Genomic DNA, 21404 nt, shown 5'->3' on the forward strand with positions numbered 1-21404 from the left:
GAAATAATTAGGAAGGATTTATTGTGGACTTTTTCCGGATAGACTCTTGCCCTGTTTGTATTGCTACAATGGTGCATTATGTGACACATCTGTTACACAATTTATTTATTTTCTCTGATTATCTCTCCAGGAAATGAACTATGTGTGTGAAGGGTGTGTTGTTTTGTCTGTCTGTTAGTTATGAACTGCTGTGAATTCAAGCTAGTAAAAGCAAGTTAAAGCATATCCCATGGTGGAATGGAGAATGAGAAATCACTCCTCCAGAAGTTTGCTCTCTGATAAAAGTGGCCATAAGAAAGCATTGTTTTCTTTCTTCCTTATGGAAGGTGCTGTTCCTTCTGATAAACATAGCTGTCCACAACAGTACTCAGCAGGTAGATGAAGATAAATTATTTATCACTTCCGCTAGAGCCAGGATCTAGACCTGTAGCTTCTTAAGCCTCTTGAAGAGAGGAGTCATAGAACCAGGAAGGAGGAATGAACATCTTGAATGTCCTGCACCCTTTCCCTATCTAGGCACTTCTGGGGATGAGGGTGATACCCAGCGATTCTTTCAGTTATGTAGTACTCCTTATGAGTAGGCTGATCTCAGAAGTAAAAGAAAACAAAACAAAACCTATTGACAGAAATTTCAGTGATTTTGTCTCTGTAGTGTAGGATTTTTGGTTTGGAGTTTTTTTGAGTTAATCCAGTAGGAAGTTACAAGGCCCAGAAATAAAGCTAATATAAAGACAAGGGGAAAAGTACAGTTCAAAATCTCACTTAGACTCTAGACATACTGAGGTGTTCCCCATTAAATTACCTTCTGGAGCATTTGAGGTGATTAAAGAAATAATCTTCAAGATATCTCATTTTACTTGATTCACAGAATAGGGAATATGATTAATTAGATTTTTTTCCAAAGAATATTAAATCTTGTGAATAGACTAATGATGAAACATCTTCTACAACAGCTGCTATCCCTCAGAAAACATGGCTGCAAATAGAGAAATGGCCATACAGGTGGCTGAGAAGTGAGCCAAGTGTTTACTAAAACACTGAACAGTTTCTGACTGGATATGTTCATTCTATTAGAAACAACTGACCTGAATGTAGCTAAAATGATAATATTACCATGCTAGTGTAAATGAATATAGTATTACTGCATGAATGACCTATTTCTGAAATCTCCTTTCATTGCTACAAAAGTGATATTTCATGTGTGTTTCCCATAGATTTGTAGGATACACTTTGGAAGTCAGTAGGCACTGATGGGGAAGAATAATCCCGTGTAGAACCTACTACCCTTCAGCATGCTAGAGGTTGGCCATGTGTTCCCTAGACTGCCATTTGCTTGATCTCTATTGATTTTAAGAGGATGTTTACTGGTAACGTAAACCTTGATCGGCAGCTTAGAAAGGTCCAATCATGACTGCTGCAGTCCAGTCCTTCCCTCATCTCCAGCTGCTGTTACTGCCTCTTTCCGGCCCAGACATTACAGGAGTGGAAGGGTGCTGAGCTGTCTAAATACCAGCAATATGCTGCAAAACATCCATAAGCCTCACTGCATGGTCAAAAGTATGTAAGTGTGAGTGCAAGTCAAGAGGTGGGACTGCAGTTGCTGCTAGAAATCAGCTTCAGCTGCTGTGACATTGTAGTTTCACAAGCATTTCTTCAAGTTGCAGTGATGGCTAGAGTGGTTCCTACCCTGCTGCTTCTGCCTGAGCTATAGCAGTTGTGCAAAGTAGAAGAACTGATCTGCATTAAAATATATACATATGTATATATATTTTAATGTGGGTGTGGGTGTGTGTTTCAACTTGCCTTTAGTGTGTGTGAGTTCCCCAGTTCAGTTCACTGCAGAACAGTTGAGTCAGATGGAACGTGAGGGTGACAGTAGGCCAGGAATGAGCAGGCAAGTGTTAAGAGTGCTAGAAAGGGAAGTGCTCACGTTATCTGTAGTGTCAATGGTAAAATACAGCTCTAACTCAAGCCTTTTTCTAATTTAATTTCTCTTTACTCCAACTTCAACAGAGAGGTCTTTTCCAATCTTTCCTGTACAAAAGGCAAAAAAACTAGTTACTGGCACCATTTGCAGACTTTATACTGCTTGGTCAAGTAGATGTGTAATTTCTACTTTGAGTATTTCTGCTTGATCTGAATGTTCTGAAATACGTTCTGAAATATTATGGCAGAGCTGTGAGGGTTTGGAGAATCAGAGGGAAGAAAAAGCATGGTAATTTCCCTTTGCTCCTTGTTTTGAAAGAAGAAAGACCCCAAGCTGATTTATCAAGATGCATCCTAGTACATAAAGGATCACAGTTGTTAGGGTTGTCTCCAGCCCTAGGATACAGGAGACTACTTCACAGGAGACAAAGACTGGCTGTTCATTTGCATTTGCTATTTTGATTATAGAGGAAGCATCTGGTTTGCTTTCTGCTGAGTTACTTTGTGGTTGTCTGTTCTCACGCATGCTGTTGAGAAGTTGTTCTGCCCTTGTCTTCCACAAAGACAACAAAAACTTATGGAATTTCTTTGGGCTAAGCTTGGTCTGTGTGGGTAGTAAATAGTGACTTAAAGCAACAGAAGCATGTGCCAAACTTTTTGGAAAGGGCAGCTCTGAATTAGCTTTCTTCTGCAGGGCAGAATTTTGCAAGTGGATAAGGAAGCCTCTAGTATTTCATTTAGAGATGGTGCAATAAATCACTGGTATTAATCGGTTTATGTATTTCACATTTTAAAAGCCGTATACCTAGGTATGTTCTCAGCTGACAGAGAAGAGCTGCCAGTGAAAACCTAGCATATTTATCAACACCTCATTCAGCTTCATTTTTCTACCCCCTTGGTACTCATATAAGCACAGCTATGTAGGATCTTTTACTCTGATATGAATACCAAATGCACCTTTATTTTTCTCCCCCAAGCATACATGCAGGGTTATGTTCTTTTACTGTGGGCCTTTTGGGAAGAATGTTGCCTTACCAATGGGTAACACTGCTGTTGCTCCTGACTTTGCCAATGTCTCTCTGTGTCAGTTGTATATAACTCCCTTATAAAGTACCACAGTTTACTGATGCCAAAACTGCTATTAGAGGACTCTGTCTGCTGCATGGGAATGCTGTGAAGCATGTTAAATATCCCTGTTGTGAAACAAAAACAGATCTGAAGATTCTTAGCCTACAGGTATAAATACGAATTCAATCTGCTATTATTTTTTATAATGTTCTGTATGTTCCTGCTCAATGCTTCTCATTGGCACAATGTCTCATATCTTGCAGGAGTTTTGCTTGCTACTTTATTCAGGTATTATGCAAGGCTATCACAAGAATTGATCTTTGATACTGCTGCCTAAGTCCCTCTAAGAAAAATTGAATTATAGCTAAACTGAAATACTGCGATATATTAAAATATGTAACATATGAAATCTATTTCTCATGTTTCCTCCCTATGTTTTTGTACCTTTGTTCCACTCTTTTTTCTTTTCCCTTTTCTTTTTCTTTTTCCTTTTTCTTTTTTATTTTTTTTGAAGGGACCACTTGTACTCAAGCCTTTGAGAAAGATCCTAACATTTGAATGAGCCACTGCCAGGCAACATAAATATATTTCCCTGACTATCTTCAGCAGACAGTTCAGTCAGAGTGCTCTTTTCTTTAAACTCCAGATGATGCTTTTTGTACCTTGTTTACCAGTGGGCTTTCTGAGAGATTTTGGTAAAACTCCATCATTGCAGTCTGATTAATTCAGATCTGCTCTTCTTCAGCTGACAGTGAATAATTATTACCAGCTTTCCTAGGAGATATTTTATTTACTAGTAGTGTTGTGGAGTATCTTTTAAGTGCTGATGTTAAGTAGGTGGGAGATAATGGTATTAGCTTGTCAGTAACTTCTCTGAAATCATTCAATATTGGGATGTCAGAAGTATCTTGGTGCTTTCCTAGATATTTCAGTATAATTGTGATGAGAAGATTTCTGTTTTATAAACAAACTGCCTGTGGGACACTGTGTCTCTCAGCTTCAGATTCTTTAAACAGATTGAGAATAACTAATGTTTATAGGGGTAGGACTATATTTAACTGTGTTTGTAGAAGCTTATAAGCATATATTAGCTGTAGTATAGAATAGCTTCAGCCCCCCCAAACATTCTGGATATCATCAGATGTGGGCAACATCATTTTAGTAGCACATATTTGCTACCTCATGGCTCGTACACCAAACATAGTTCTTCTGCCTCTGGCGATAGGAGCCTTCAGCCTGGAAAGGTCTTCTATATATCAATAAACTTGTGTCTTGAAGGTCATATTTGAGATAGTAGGGTGATACTAGTCGTAAAACAATATCCAAGGCTACGTCTGAACTGTGGCTCCATTTCTTGACCCAAGCTAAATGTTTTATTTTCATCCATGAGGAATCTGTCAAATATACATTCCAGACCAGGTGACAGAGAAAAGAAAAAAACAATAAATAATATTTTCTCTGTAAATGAGAAAGAAGATGAAAACTACCACAATTTAATGGTTGGAAAAAAAAAAAAAGAAAAAAGATCAAATTATAATTCCAGATGAAACTTGCTGAATTTTAAGTTACATATATTTTTTCTAATCTTTAATTCCTGCTATTGTACTTATTAGAAGATATTACTGTGATATTTTTAAGTAATGGAATTCCATTCAACCTTCCAGTCCTGACAAAGGATGACAAATAGGATTTATAGGTCCAGTTAGTTTGGATGAACTTGTACAACGTTCCAAAACTTTTCCAGATGTTTCCATCAGAGTTATGTGAATAATTAATATCTTTGTTTCCTGACAGTACCAAACAATAAAAAAGAATCATTTTAACTTAATAAAAAATTACGTCTTTATCTTTTTGCTAAACAGTAACTGTTCCAGGTAAAATGAAACATTTCAGGTAAAATAAATACATTTAATTAATATTTTGAATATTTTAATCACTGGCTTAAAATGAAAATGAGAATTTTGGAAAAAAAGGCCCTAGATTTCATAGAAGTTTAGGTACCTTTCACAATGTTGAGTAGGAATAGGTGCATGGTGGAGTGCTGAAAACTAAGATAGCTGAGACGGATGCTATGTGTTCCCTGCTAGATCCCACCCTGTTTTTACTTGTTTATTTTTATTTCGTAAAAGTTGACAAGTTCTCCAGAGTGTATTAAGCTTGTCAACCCGTCACTTACAAATGTAAATATTCTGTCAGAGTGCTTCCAACAAGTTCCAGCTTCAGTGTGTGCCTCAGCAGTTTGGGTTGGTTGAGGACAAGGTGCTGGTTCTCCAAGAGCAATGTTTGTGTTCACACCTCAGGCTGGTCCATACAACGAGTTTCCTTAGGTTGCCTGAGGCTTAGCAGATTCTGAAATGTTGCTTGAATTTATCATCTGTTGAAGGAGAGCGTGCAAAAAGGGGTTTTCAGTGAATGATGTGTTTTCTGGGAACATGCTCCTTGCTAACTTATTAGGTTTCCCTGGACAACAAAATGAATATAAATGGCCAGCTGCATTCCAGAGTCTTGATTTCCCTGCAATGTATTCTTTTGCTCTGTCATAGGGTGACACTCCCACACAGCTGCTAAAATGCTTTTGTTGTTGTAGTGGTTAAAGGAAATTGCTGCAATTAATTTTGCTGTCTTTCTTCTCTTTGATGTGTCATTACAGTTTCTTGGATAATTTTTCAGAGATTGGTTTCTGTTCAAAACCAGTCGTGGAGGGGTGAATGTTATAGGAGGGGAAAACATTTTAGCATACACATTTATATATGTGTATGTTTCTGTTTTGGTATAGGTACAACAACATAATGAACATAAAGGAATACATATACATACTTTTTTTTTTTCTGTTACTCACAAGTGCATTAGGGAAAAGTAGGACTTCTCCAAAAGCGAACAACCTGAAGAAATAAAATGGATGCAGGTGCCTTAGTCAAGCTAGTTTTATTTCCTAATGACTATAAAGAATGACCAGACCATGAACTCTGAGGTTATGCTCCATTTCTTGGGTACAGCACATTATGTTCTGAGCAGTTTCTATTTGTGGTCTTGAAGCAGTTTTAATCTTCAAGTTCAGTATAGACCTGACAGTTTTCTTCTTCTTTTCCTTGGGCTGCAAAATAGTCTGCTTTTCTGCTAGCTCCAGATGCTGCTGAAATGAATGTTAATCGGTTCAGTGGTAAGTACCCTAGATCCTAGGATGAAATAGACTAAGGAGCAGAAAATTTGGTGTTTTGTTCACTGGATATTATGAATGAAGGAAGAAAGAGGAGAGCCCTCCCAGTTTCATCACCTGAAAGTTGTAGTCAAAAAAGGTCTTCAGTTCAAAAATGACATTTATCAAGATTCCAACCATGGATGGAGATGGAAATTAAAACGGTGAAAATATAATTGACAAAGAGTTAAAAAAAAAAAAGTATAAAATAAAATCAGGATTTTAGGCATATTAAGAAACAGGTAAATTATAAGGTTAGTAATCATTAATTTCAGCTTCTAGTTACTTCAATAAATAAATAATACTAGTTTAGGAGAGTAGCTGATGATGATCACTGTTTGTGTTACCTTGAAAAGATAATTTTATCTCTTTTCCAAAATGTTCTCGAATGTGTAATGACAGCCTTCAGGTCCTTTGTGTACCTTTTCTAACCAATATAACAAGAAGCATAAAAAATGGAACAAAGGAGATATTTTATACCCTAGCATTTGTGGGGAAACTGAGGTGTGAAGAAGTTATAATGAGCTGTCTGTGGTAGAGGAGGTCTCCAGATTCACTTTAACCAAGTTTCATTCACTTGCCACCTCAACCCTGCTACCCAGCCATTAGCATGTGCAGCATGCCTGCATTGCCTTTGTCTGGCCTGAGGTTTTTCATGGACTTTTTCATGAGCCTGGGCTGCAGCAAATACCACTAGCAAACTGGCAAGTATTGCAGGCTGATCTTTGTTTCTCAAACATCTCCCCTGATAACTGTGCATTGAAGCATGCATTTGAAACCTCACAGGGTCATGCTGTGGTCACTTACAGTGCTGTGAAAGAGTCCACTTCAGTCTGCTTCCTTTCGTCCCCATCCAGTGACTATACATTTTCTTAGAAACTTGATGAGTAATTGCTTCAGAAAAGCTTTTGCTCAAACGATTGTTCTTGGCAGTCAAAAAACACATCACTTATTTATATTTGATTTAGTTTCTGATTGGAGCACAAACACGTACTTTAGTAAAAAGGTCTGAATTCAGCTAAGCATGCAAAAAAAATCTGAGTCATGCTGGATATGACCTCAAATCTTGGAGCAGGTTTATAACAAGGGTTCATCCAAGGTGGTTGGTGTTCCCTGACTGCCCATTGCATGTCTTTCATCGCTCCTCCTTGTGGGGTTATTTCATCTGTTGGATGAATAGTTAAACCAACAGCACAGACCAGAAGAGCAGCAGCCTGGTGGGGAGGGGCAGGAAGAAGAATGAGGTGGAGAGGACAGCTTGTATTTATGAGCATGTCTTTCGTGTTCATAAAAGTCAGACAGGAATGTGTAGCCAGCATCACAAATGATTTTAGCTGGATCTGCTTTTGGAGCAAAACATTTTGCATAGTACTGACCTCTTAAAAAGTATAACAAATTCAAAAAATAAATAAAAAAAAAAACAAAAACATCATGCACAAAAAAATCCACAAACCTACTTGCAACTGTTCTAAATATTGATATAAATTTAGAGTGATAGAATTAACTGTTGTAGAGGGAAAAAAAAAAAAGGTTTATTACTTCATACTGCGTTTTTAGTCAGCAGCTAATACATTTGATGTAGCATCCTACCTCAACAGTGTAGGAAAAGTTTCAGAGAACATCCTTGAAATGAAAAGCCTTCCCATGAAGTTGATTGTTCCTACACTTAAAATCTTTGGGAGCAGCTTATGTTCTCCCTTTTTCAATATGTAGACAATATCCTGCACACTTTATTTGCAAGCCTGAACTCCCTGAGAGAAAGAACAGCTCTCAGTGATAAAGGAGCCCTAAAGTAGCATCTTATTTTTGTCAAAGGGTAGCCTGAGTCTTGGATGTTCAGATTACAGTCCAGGGATAAATGATAGTTAAAATGCTTTAATACATGAGCATGGTAGTGTTGTAGGAAATTGTCTTGTAATAATTAACATAATTTTTTTTGCTCTTTTGAATTGCTTGGTGTTTGTATAGAAAATATATGCATGTATCCCTCCTTACTTTGTAAAGACAACATGATAAGCTTTCTCTAGCAAACTGCCAGGCAGCCTTCACCAGCAACAATTATTATTGTTGGTTTTATTATTATTATTTTAATGACTTTTGAAACTACTTGTATAAATGAGGAAGAAAGTTTAGGTCTAGGAAGTTCTAGTATAGGCAGTTACCTTGCCTAGCCCATTGAGTATGTTAAAATCTAAGAAAGAATTCGTGCTTTTTTAGTGTACTGCATGCAGGTCTTTGCCTCACAATCTAAACAGTTTTTCTCCAACTCTGATTTTTTAAGGCTTTATTTCCTTTATCACTTTGAGAAAAGTTCAGTTGCCGGTTTTTTTCTTTTTCCTGATTTGCAAGAAAGAGAGCTTGCACTTGAGTTCAAGGAGGCTTCTCCATCCTAAAGATTTTGTGGCTGAAAAGATTAGAGAGTGTGCTAAGAGCCTGCCACACCTCCGTCCTAATCCTGCCGCCTCCTGGATGAGGCACTTAACCTCTCTGTGTTCTGTCTATAAAATACATTTAATAATACTTAATGGCTTTACTGCCCTTTGAAAATGTAAAGTGCTATGTGAGTGCTGATTACTTTTATTGTGTTTCCTGATGGAAGGCCTCAACATATTTGTGTTAACTGGTGGTGCTAATGCACTTTCTGGAATAATCTTATTTATCAAAGTGAAACAGTTGCAAAATAAAAACTTTATTAGTCAAGGCAGACATGGTGACACATGCAAGGAAAGTTGGGAAATTTAAGCACTTAGCTTCACTGGCTATGTCTGTGCTGCATTTCAACCACAGTCTGGAGCTGCATTTCAACACAACTTGTCTTCTCTCCAAACTGCATCCATGCAAGGGAGATCCTAGCGAGGGAGAAATCTCCGTCTTCTGCTTTGGAGCTTTGGAGCCATGGCCTGACCACCAGCTTGTGACAGATTTTTCCAGACAATCAAACCTTGAAGAGCAATTTAGTTGAGGCTGCTGTGCATTGAGAATTCACTGTCCCCAAAACCAATGAGAGCACTTCCATTCTTGGAGCTGGCTCCTAGGCTGGGCATCTGCATGCTGCAGCTGGGCCAGCACCAAGTGCATCTCCCCAGGAGCAATACCAGCCATCTTAGTGCTGTCCTGTGGACCTCTGACATTTTTCTCAGGCAAGACAGCAGTATTTCACAAAAACGTGGCAGGTGTATGTCAGGTGATGAGAATGTATGCCGGACCAGTGGCAATTATCTGTCATTTACCAGTAAAGTGTTTTCATGGACCTAAATCCAGACTGTGGTACAAAGTATTGGCTTTGAATAGATTAGTTTCCACTCGGATGCTTCTCCACTAGCTTGCTTTGGCATAGGAAATTTGATGTAGGACAGTATTTATTAGATCTGGGGTACGCAGGGAACATTTGTGTTGTAGTTCGGACTGGTATGTACCTGAGGAAGGTAGAAGAGATTCCTGTCCTGAATGGGGCATTAGCTATTTGGACCAGGAATGGCCTCAAGAACCTTTTAGTCTCCTCATCCTGAAAAGATATGGACTGGGCAGGCCTGAAAAAATATGCACTTTTGTGCAAACAGAAGGTATTGACTGAAGTGATAATAACTTTACACATTCCTGTAAAATGGTTGAAATGGTTCTCCTTCAACTGAGAAATGCATTTTTGAATTGCCATGGTGAAGCTTTTAGGTGGAAGCAGATTGACCAGCTTCTACAAATGGGATCTGAAATAAAAGTGACAAAACTGACCCCTGCAACATCCCTAACTCAGGTTACGTTTATGGCTGTAAATTGTAATTGTTATAATACAGAAAGAGGTTTAGAGCTGTTAGTGTTTAAAATGGCAAATGCAAAGTAATTTTTTTTAAAATGAATTAACGGTAATTAACAGCAGATGGTCTTTTCTCTGATCTCATCTCTTCATTTCTGATAGACTTTTTAGGTTTAGAGGAGACAATTTATAAGTTTAGAGTGGTATTCTAATCTATTATAGTTATACAGGCAGTGAAAGTACAGAATTCTGAAAGAGTTGACAAAGTGTGCCATTTGCTTGGTGTTTGCCTTTCAGCCTTTTCTCTCAGGAACTTAGCAAATTACAACTATTTTTTCCTGAGCCCATTTACAGAAAATAAAGTAATGTCCCTTTAGAAGAATGTATCAATCATACTATTTATTTTGTTACCAAAACATTTGTATCCAAAATGTTGAATTTTAGAACTTTTTGATCTTCACTCTTCAAAACACAGCTTGATTTAAAACACTGGAGTTGTGTAAACAATTAAGACAATATGACCATTCTATCCATTAAATGCCCTAAGGAGGGAGAGCTTAATAAAAGTTGGTCATAATTTTGATCTGAAGAGCTGTGTAATGAAGTAGAAATAAGCAGCATTACAGAAATATCCCTGTGAATACTGAGACTCATGGAAAATAGTGTTTATGATTCTCTGACTCACTTCTTGAACTCTTTGCCCTGTTGTTGTGTATTGGCAAGGCTATAGTCAGGGTGAAAACTTCAGCCACTTCTCAGCTGGACTAAGAGATTTCCTGGCTCTGCCTTAAAGGCTGAAGAATCTGAGCGATCCATGCAAGTTCAGACCAAAATGTCATTTTAAGTGTTAGATAAATGCAGAGATGTGGTCTCACCTCTCTGCTTGGAAAGTCTTGGCACTGGCCCACTGGCACTACAGCAAGCATAAATTTCTCATGTTGATCAAACGATCATGGCGGAGCTATTGATCCTCTAGTGCCCTTTAGGTTAGGAGAAACAGGTGTTGTTTTGCCTTTTTCTGTCTGTTTCCTGAAAGAAGAATTTGCTGTTGGCATTATTTTTCTCTGTTTATCTACATAGATATTTTGTTCATATAAACCATATATTTTTTTTTTTGAGTGGTTGCTAGCTCTCAGGTAGCAACACTCACCACTACTTTCCTGCTGTCTTTGCTAACCTAATTTATGTTTCTTCCAAATGTGCCCGATTACATGCCAGTTGCATAGCTAAAATACTGTGTTAAGATGAAAATAACAGCTTTCTCCTGTAGTTACTACTTTTCAAAACACTGCAAAAAGATAGAAGAAAAGAATGCTTTATATATGCAGATATATGATGTGGTGTAAGAATATTCTGCCTTCTCAGGACATTTTTGTAAAGAATACCATTTTGTATTTTTTACTATAGAAGAGATTATAAAAATTCTCTTTACTACCAAGGTAAAGACTTTCCAGGCAAGAGAACAGGACGTTTAGAAATGACATAACCTTTGCAGTCCAACAGGTTCAGCATATTTATAATTTATCTGGAAAAAAGGGATGAATAGCAGTGTTAAAAATTACAGGTAATATTAAGTTGGCTACGGTGATAAAGACAAGAGCCAGTGAAAAACTGTGCAGTCCTAGTCTCACTGTCTCCAAAAGAATATAGTTGAACTGAAAAATGCTCAGAGGACAGTGATGAATGAGGATAATTTTAATGTAAGGAATTGCTTGAATATACATAAACTCTTTGAAAAAGAGAAGATTGGCAGTGAGATGATGACCTAGGGAATGATGGTATATTTCATTAAAATAACTAGATGTATCAAATCAAAGTTAGTGATTTTTATTTTTATTGTATTTTTATTTATTTATTTATTTATTTGAGTAGATTATGATTTTCACAGTGTTAACCTAGGGTGTGAAACTTTTTACCAAAGAGCATTACTGCCAGAGTATATAAAAAATCTGAAGTGGATTAAAAGTCTACATAGGTTCAAAAAGCAACTGAACAAACTGACTGAACAAACAAGACCATCTTTGGCTCAGGAAGTCCTTGAGTCACATACCACTGGAGCCTGAGAAAGCATCTCTAGAAGCATGACTTTATGTTTTTCCTGCTGTATGTTCTGCATCTGGTATCAATTGCTGTTGTAAATTGGATACTTTGCTAGATGGACCTTTGGTATTTCTTTTAAAGCTTTTTACTGCTTTTGTTTTACTTTCTTACAGAACACTTGGAGGCAGAGTCATTCTTTATAGCACAATTTTGTTTATAATCTTGCAAAAATTGCTTGAAATTTATATTTTAGGTACTCATGGTAATTAAGACATGGTATAAACATGTAAGTAGGATTACGGATAGATCAGATGAAAAAAGAAGATTGCTTTATCATTTGTTGTGGGAAGAGGAATAGTCTGGACACTGCATAATTGTGTGTTGAGTCATAGCAGAAGCTGTGAAACGCCAATAATTTAAAAATCCCCAAATATTAATAAGTACCCAGTGGAGGATTTATTGTTGTAGGGGTAAATCTGCAATCACTGGGTATCTGAGAATGTTAATTATTAGGGAAATTCTTTCTGACTAAATCGGATGCTACTTACTATGTCAAAAATAATTAAGACTAATAATGAATTTATTGGTTTCAAAATATTGGACTGGTAACATTTGACATATATATATTGTTGGCATTTGATCCAGAGGGCTGCAGGGTTCACAATATACATTACAGTAGCAATAAATGAAAACCATCAGAGCTTTACGTTGCTCCCTACTGCAAACCTCTTCTCTGTTGTTTTCAAGAGTAGGTTTTTTATGTTGTTTTTGTTGTTCTCTCTCTCTCTTTTTAAACCTAATTCTCATTCTAGCAATCCTTGTGTTCTTTCATGGTAACCTGTCCTTTGGACAATGACCAAAATTCCCACTTTCCAAAGAGATTTGCTCATACCTCTGATACATGCTGATTTCCTTCCTTTTATTTTTTTTTTTCCTTAATGGTAGACTGATATAGTTTATATTCCCAAGTCCAATTTCACCTCTAGAGACATGCTTACCAAAGTAGGGATTTTTATTGCTTTTCCTCCATAGACCTGCTGCCTCTTCCAGTACTGTCTGGAAGAGAGAGATTTGTATCATATTATCACCGATATGACATATAGTGTTGCTTTATATTAGCAAGTATAATCAGTTTAGTTCGAACATTACCATTTTTGTTTTGCACATAACCAATTTAATTGCCACCTACTCTTAGCTGAGTGCTCAGAACACCTTTCTGGCTTTTCAGAAGTTCATATTTCCATATTTATACACGAGTTCATGGAACAATTATTGTGTTCTGTTGGCAATCACTCAAAAATACCATTAATTTATCTGTGTATGAAACAGGGACATTCCAGACATGGATTTTAATCTGTGTTTTGCTTCTGACAGACATATGATGTATGAATAGCTTAATGGCAGTCTAGACCTTAAGATTTTTGGCCACATAAGCATATTGATATGTGTCATAAGATCATTCAATTGGTCAGTCTGGTAGATGGAATCAGATGTAGGTTATATGGAATAAGCTGCAATTAATTTATCAACAGTGAAGTGAAGGTCTTTCTCTTTCCTTAAGGAACAATAACTGAAAATTTGGAATTCAGAAATATTTTTTCTTTCAAAACTTTTCAGCATTAAAAGAACACTGATATTTGGGAATGCAGTGCACATCAACACATAATTTTAGTGAAATTAAAGTGCAGCTTGCTCTGAATGATGAATTGACTAAAGATTTATTCATCATTTAATTTAACCTCCTGTAACATTATTCTGAATTAACTTGCTTGAACAAGAATATGTCTTAAAAATAATAATTAAATCTTGATTAACATTTCAAATGACAGAAAATTCATGGAACCTTAGTATGTTGCTCAGGTAATTACTTTTGTTAACAATGGCTTCTCGTTTTTAGTCTGACTTGGAGCAGGTTTAAGTTCCACTGTGGGCTTCTGTATGTTATACCATTACCATTTGTAATGTCGCTTTCCTTTTCTTTAGGTATTTACATTTTGCAGTCCTTTAACTCTTTAACCTATTTGGCTTAAAGAGAGAGTAACTAAATTGCTGTTTTTCCTCACTAGAGGGCATGTTTTTCAATGCTTTCATCATTTTGACCTTTATCATTCTGTCCAACTTCTCATCCTCCTTCAAGAGTGGCTACCAGATACATGTAGCATGGAGGTAATTTAACTTCCTAACTCCTTTTGAGTTTGCCTGGCTTTTTATAAAATTTATTGGTTTTATAGATGTAGTTTCCCACTGGAAGCTCAAACAGGGATGACCTCTATCATTTCCAGCTCCTCCCTAGAGCTCTGACCATTACATCTTGTATATATCCCTAATGTTCTTGGTTTTAAATTTCTCTCTTTATACTTTTTGTTTATTTGTTTGTTTTATGATGAAGCTAATGAGTGATCTAGATAGCTTACATTATTAACCCGTTTGTTATATTATTTTCCACATGACATCATGTCAATTTAATTATGATTTCTGCTTTTTCCCATGTCATCATTAAAAAAATGCTCAAGATAAAAAAGTAAGCTGTATGGGGTTCCTCTAGAAACACATCATTTCAAATCAATTCTTTTTACCATTGCATACTGAGATGTGTCACTTAAAACACTTGAATTCAGTTTATCTGTTGCATACTTTTATGAAATTGAATGTTTTGTAAAAGCATATTTCATAAAAACTGTTATTTTTATCAAATAAATGTATAATATCATCTAAAAAGCCAACAAGTTAATTTGATAAGGTTTCTATGAATTACAATTCTTGTGCATTATTATATTACAGACTTTTAAACCTTCAGTAATCAAGGCTTGTGTTAGCTGATTTATTATGGAACCCAAAACTGTAAGGCTGACAGGTCATTTAAGACTTTAAAATACAGACACATCATCAGTTTTATTTTTCATCCTAGTTTTCTGATGAAACTTCATTGAAATTAAAGTTAATATTCCAGGTAGCAAAAATGTTGTTCGTCAATCCTTTTAGGACTTTTTAATGCAAAATTTTCATATTTAGCTACTTTAAATGATTTTAGCTTTGTAATGCTGTATTTTTCTTTCTCTCAAAGCAGATTAGCAAAACTACTGAGGTAATTTATTTTTTACTTTTTTCTCTTTAGTTTTTGTGCAGATCACATAACCTCAGTGCAATCTGAAATTTTGTATGCAGGGCTAGGGAAAATTAGAGCTAATAAAATCCTAGTTCTTAAAAAGGCTTTGAGATTAGGTGTAGTAAAAACAAGACCAAGACAGTGCGGAGATCGAAGTGAAGTGAGGAAGGAGAACTATATCAGAAAAAGAGTGCCCTTGTACAAAGGGTGTTGTTATTCCTTATAGTTCTGTGCTTTGAAAAACACAGCCTCTTTTCAGCTTGGAAGATACATACTTTGTTTTCAATTTGTTTCTTTGACTACATTAAGTTGAAATACAAGAAGAAAGGACGTCTGTTCTGCATACTAAAGACAGGGCTGTGAATAGGTGTTTGAAGTTCTATGAGATTTGTTAGTTCCTGCTTGGGTTCTGCTATAGCACACAGTTATAATCTTTCCCAGCATATGTAGATATATTTCAATGACTGTTCATGTTATTCTTATGTTTTTCATATGTTTTGAAAAACTCTGGAAGAAAAAGACTTGTTAAAAGTTTTTTCTTGCATGTAGTTTGAATCTAGACTTGAGGTATGACTTGAACTTTACAGTGCTGCCAAACATTTTGGCATCCAAAATACTGTAGAATGAGCAGAGTTTTACAGTAAAGTGAATTACCACAGCTGCAACAAACTCAGTTTTTCTGCAAGTCAAAACAATCCACTGTAGAATAGTATGCAGCCATATGAAATGATGGCAATATAACTGACTGATATGAACTGGCCACAAACTTCAAACACCACACAGGGAATTGTGCCCATGCATTGCTGTGGTTCTTTTCATTCACAGATAAAAACATTATATGTGCTGTGTAAGGCAATACTTAATAGGAAATATAGTGTTTATTGTTTGTTCTCCATATATAGACAACAGTTTCCTTCTGCCAGTTTCATTCTTAAGTGCTGTAATCAATGCTTTGTAGTTAATAATATTACTATTTTAAGTTTTAGCTCTATTGATTCAGGCTGTTTGGTGATGACTCAGGCAACTGCAATTCCGTCACTATGAAGTCTGAAACTCATCTTTACATTTCGAAATAAATGGAAAAATACAAGAAAAAAAAAGGACAACTTTATTATTATTTTTTTTTAAATACTTACCACCTTCATAAAAATAGCAGGTAATGCTACTTTGGTCTAAATCCACTCCTAGTGATTGATGAGTTTTATTTCAGAAATGTCAAAGCTGTTTATTTCTTTTTCTTTTTCTTTTTTATTTTTTGAATGCTTGTTTATGAATGGACTGATTAGCTCTCAGATGTTTTCATTAAAAATATTTATACCGCCAACTGTTCTGAAAAACATTATAACATTTTCTAAGTTTATTTGTGAACTCTATTTTGTTCCTTCTCTTTGTTATTGCAAAAATATATTTCATGGTACAACATCTAGCTTTAGAAATGTGTCTGTTATTTTTTTTCCCACTTTTTTTTTTTTCTCTCAATATAGTACTTGAGAATACGTAAGGTATTATTGCTTGAACTTGACTCAATATATACCTTTAGTGAGAATACAATACTAAAGCAAGCTCATTGCCATTTAATGGGCTGGTGAGGTAACCTATCCTGTAACTTGTATTCTGAAGAATAATATGAATCAATCACAACTGTAAAAAAAAAAAAAAAAAAAAAAAAGAGAGATAAAAAATATGTTTCACACGTAGCACTGAGTAAAGGATAAAAAATATCAGTTTTGAGGGAACTTCTATACATTTCATTCTTAGCAAGCTTATATAACTAAAGAATCTTATGCTAGGATATAATTGTGTTATGCAATTTCCACTTCATGTATCTTTGGATTGAAAGTAATTTTCTTAAACAGTGAGATTCTCAAATAGAGAATGACATCATCTGTTCCATCAAATGAATGCATGAATGACCATTGTCATTATGCTTTCGTGTCTACCTTCATCATTATTCTTCATTTCCATATTTTAGCATTGCTATAAGCCACCTTGTCATTTTGCATTCCTTGTTTCTAGCACTGTTTAAATACAAAGAGAGGTCATCTCTTCCTCCACCTCCTTCCTGGTGGTTTAATCCAATAGAAATACAAGCAAATGGCTCCATCAGTGAATTCTAGTTATGCTGTTATAAGCATTTGCTTACTGATTAATTTGAAATGTTGTATTAGGCCCTCTCCCATACTGCACTTCCAGAGTGATGAAAAGTTCACAAATCTGTAAAACAGCATTCCACAAGGAAGGGCGTTCAGCAGATTGCTGTCTGTTCTTGAAGTGTGTGCCTGGCTTCCCAGGCCAACAGCAACACATGGGGAAGAAGATGTTTGTGGTGGTTTTACCTTGCTAGGTAGCTGAACTCTACCACAACCGCTCTCTCATTCCCCCTCCTCAGAAGAGGAGGGGAAGAAGAAAAGGAAAGAAACAACTCACAAGTTGAGATGAGGATAATTTAATTAAAGGAAAATATAATTTTTAAGGGAAAATCATTATTAATTAAATAATAATACTAAAGGGAAAGGGGAAAAGGGAAAAACAAAAAACAAACAAAAAAAAACCACAAAGGCTGTGTGGAAGTGCAGAGGAAAGAAATTACTCTCTATTTCCCACAAACGAGCAATGCTAGACCACATCCTTGAGGCAGAGCCTCAACGCATGTAGCTGTTGTTCGGGAGGACAGACGTTTTCACAATGAGAGCCCACCGCTCTTCTCTTCTTCCTTTTTCCATATTTTATTGCTGAGTGTGACATTGTATGGTATGGAATATCCCTTTGGTTGGTTTAGGTCAGTTGCCCTGGTCATGTTCCTTCCTCCCCTCTTGCCCACCCCCAACCTGCAGGCTCTGGGGGAGTTGGAGGGAGTCCTGATGCTGTGCCGGTATTGCTCAGCAGTAGACACAACACTGGTGTGATACCAGTGCTGTTCTAGCTACAAGTGCAGAGCACAACAATGTATGGGCTGCTGTAGGGAAAGTTTAATTCCATCCCAGCCAGACACAGTACAATGTTAACCTGGCTCTTACACTGCTAGAAAGTGTTGAATGTTTTATAGGATAGACATAGTGAACCTGAAAATACACAAATCTCAACCAGAAAATTCAAAAAGGAGAAATTTTTATTTGCTCTTTTTATTGCTTTTATTGCCTTTTCTTCTTGGTTATCCAGCTCCGATGCACTTTTTAACCCGTTTCTCTGAAAAATTTTGTTCCACTTACAAAACTGGAGTGTTTTTATTGTCTCCTATTTACTCTTTCAGGATTTGTGGATTTAACACTCCATGATCAGGTCCATCTACTGGAATGTGCCTGGTTAGAGATACTGATGATTGGCTTAGTCTGGCGCTCCATGGAACACCCAGGAAAGCTTTTATTTGCACCTAACCTATTACTGGACAGGTCAGTCTGAGTACTGCTGTTAATTATTTAAGTTAATTTGTTTCTACTGCAATCAGATTAATTTTTAGTTTGTAGTCATCTTGCTGATACTACAATTTGACAGTATGTCATGAATTAAGCAGGATTATCGTTGGTGGGACTGGAAAAGGAACTCTAAAATATCTAGAATTGCTCTGGTGAATGATGTTAGTAATTTGTTAGACAGAGAAAATATCTGAAAGTTACCTGCTGCTGGAAGTACTTTATTTCAAAAGCAGATGAAAATTCCAGTTATCATTTATACAGTTTGTTGCAAAGCTCAATTAAATTAAAATTAAATCTGGAACACTAATCACTTTAATCCAGATAATTATTTCTGCTTACCTAGAATCCTCCTAGCCAGTCTTAGGTAAAATTCGTTTATTCAGGCAGCCAGACATAACTTTGTAAGAAAATCCTGATGGATCTAAGTTGAAATCTTATTTATTTACACTGAAGTTTTTATTTTTCTTCTGAACACTGGAGTCAAATTTGGAAAATGCACACCTGTTTGCTTCTCTAAGCCTTTTTATGTAGTCTTGCTGAGATGCTGTAGATGTTTCTATGTGAAAGAGAAAAATATGCTTCTCTGCCATACAACAATATCCTGGATTTTAGCTACCAGTCTTCACAAAATCAAAACAGGAATTCTAGCTATCTTAGTGCAAACTCAAGCTTCTCTCTCTCCCTTTTTTTTTTTTTTTCTTTTCTTTTTCCAGTCATTAAAATATTTAGCCTTGAGAAAGTGCATTGAAACAGAATAAATAGTGAGCAGGGAATTTGACAGATGACTGTGGCAAACCTAGGAACAGTTGGTTAGGATAGAGATATCCTAGCTATGGGTAGTGCTCTTTTTTGATGTTGAAGACACCCACATAGCAGAGTTGGCAGCGGAGACCTTATGTGTGGACATTGGTCACATCAGTGCAGAGCTAGACTATAATGTGAGGCAGCTAAGATCTGGCAATGCTACTGGTCTTATTGCTTAGCTGCAGAGACAGTAAGCTGTAGCAGAGGCATTGCAGCAAAGAGTCAAAGGCAGTTCCTTCAGCAACTGCAACCATTAGTTAGGTGAATTAATCAAAACTCTTGCTAGAAGAAAAATTGTTTCTCTTGTAAGGGTTTCAAAATAAAGATTACAGTAATTAATGAAGGTTTTTTTCCTCTTTTATTTTTATTTTTTTATTTTTTTTATTTAAGGTTTTAAATCTACTTGGGAGTTCATAAAGTTCCAAGACTGTATGACAAAACGCCTAATGGGTTACTAACATTGTTCCATGGCTACATCTTTTGAGCAGCTTGTTTGACTAACTGTGGGGTACTGAGCTTTCATTTGTACAATGCTAATCATTTGATCTTTTTCCCCTCTATTTGAAAAAAAAAAGGATTTAATCTTTCTATTTTAGAAAAATACAAACAATAATGCCTAAAAGTATAATACATAATATTTCATAGAAATAAGGAAGTGCTTATTGCCTTGTTTATTGCCATAGGAAAGCCCCTCTTCTGCTTGTCTAAGCACATGATCTGTGAGCTATGGAACTAGATGTACAAAAAAAACCACAGAAAATATATTTTTTGTGCAGAATATATCTGCTTGCTTAAATGTAAATATACTCTTCTTAGACCAGGCAAAAAAATAGAGAAAACGCATCAGTTTTAAAATAATTTCTCAGTGCCCATAAAAATGAAAAAATTCTACTGTAGGAAAGCAAATATAGTATGCTATTGAAAAATACTATAAAATGCAATTTAGCCTCCAAAAACTAACTAATCTGTTCCACATTTTGTAATGTAAGTTGTGTGAAAAAACTTAAAACTGAAGAACAGAGCCAGAGTACCATTTTTCCTCCTGTTAGCTAAGAAAAAGAGCAAGGGAAACATTTGAAACTTTGGTCTTTCTCAACCAAAAATCCCCATACTCTGAATAAAATGAAGTCTGAGCAGTTGATTCATGCAGTTTAAACCAAGTCTCTGATGGATCAAAGGAAACAATTGCATGTAAGTGGAAACACATATTACTTTAGAGGTGAAAAATTAATTTACTTCATAACCAAAACAGACTCTTTGTTTTCTGACTTTTAAATAGGACTGTTTATAAAAGTCTAAATCTATGATATGTTATCATTTTCAAATAATAAGAAATGTTTTTTCCAGGGCATCATATACTTTCTTCCCTCTACTTGTTAGGGATATTTGCCAAAACTGAAATAATAAATTACTTGACTCTGGAGAGCACTGATATGCTAATTAATTTAATAACCATTGATGTAATAATTAATTAGTGCTAACACTAATTTATGTGTTAATTTGATTTAAGCATGTTTCCATTTGAGAGTGTTACAGAGCAGAGCCATATTATTTGCCAGATTTGAGAGGGCGGGACAGAGACTGTTTCAAAGACTAAGCCAGTGGAGTCCTTTCACTGCATCAAATATTTGGGCATATATCACAAGAAGAGTGCAAAAAAATGTTTGATGCATTATTGTTGTAGATTTAAATAATGAAATTATGATTGAGTGGCTAAAATAATGGAAAAGATGCATACAGTAGTAACATTTTCTTTCATCTGGGCTTCTTTCCTTAACCTACATATTCTTTACAGGATACTTATTTTCAATATTTTCATCCACAGCTTTCTGTCATGAATCCCCATCACTCTTACCCTGTTACCTGATCTGTGCAGTTAAAAGCATGTGCAAATGTAAATTTAACTGTCAGCTATAATCCAGAGTCACCAACTGCAGATACTAAAGCCTTGGTCTGTCTCTAACCTATGTCTTTGTGGACTTAATGCATGTTCAATATCATTAATATAGAGCTTTATAATATGTTGTCTCTGCCTGTCTGATCGTTCAGTGCCGGGCATCCTCTCCGATTTCTTCATCTGTTCCATTTTTCACATTCAGG

At 35.9% G+C, this 21404-nt stretch overlaps 1 protein-coding gene across 3 annotated transcripts in view; it reads left to right on the forward strand.

Moving 5' to 3' along the window:
• Nucleotides 1-21404, forward strand: part of ESR1 (estrogen receptor 1) — a 171271-nt gene that overhangs the window by 126077 nt on the left and 23790 nt on the right. For 2 of the 3 annotated variants that reach the window (XM_013178332.3, XM_066994201.1), the window contains exon 6: nt 18338-18476. The exons of the other annotated variant lie outside the window; for it this stretch is intronic. In XM_013178332.3, the coding sequence (XP_013033786.2) occupies nt 18338-18476 (139 nt within the window). The remainder of the gene's footprint in view (nt 1-18337; nt 18477-21404) is intronic. 3 annotated transcript variants of the gene reach the window in all.

Source organism: Anser cygnoides, chromosome 3 (assembly GCF_040182565.1).
Source record: "Anser cygnoides isolate HZ-2024a breed goose chromosome 3, Taihu_goose_T2T_genome, whole genome shotgun sequence".
In the NCBI taxonomy this organism is placed as follows: Eukaryota; Metazoa; Chordata; class Aves; order Anseriformes; family Anatidae; genus Anser; species Anser cygnoides.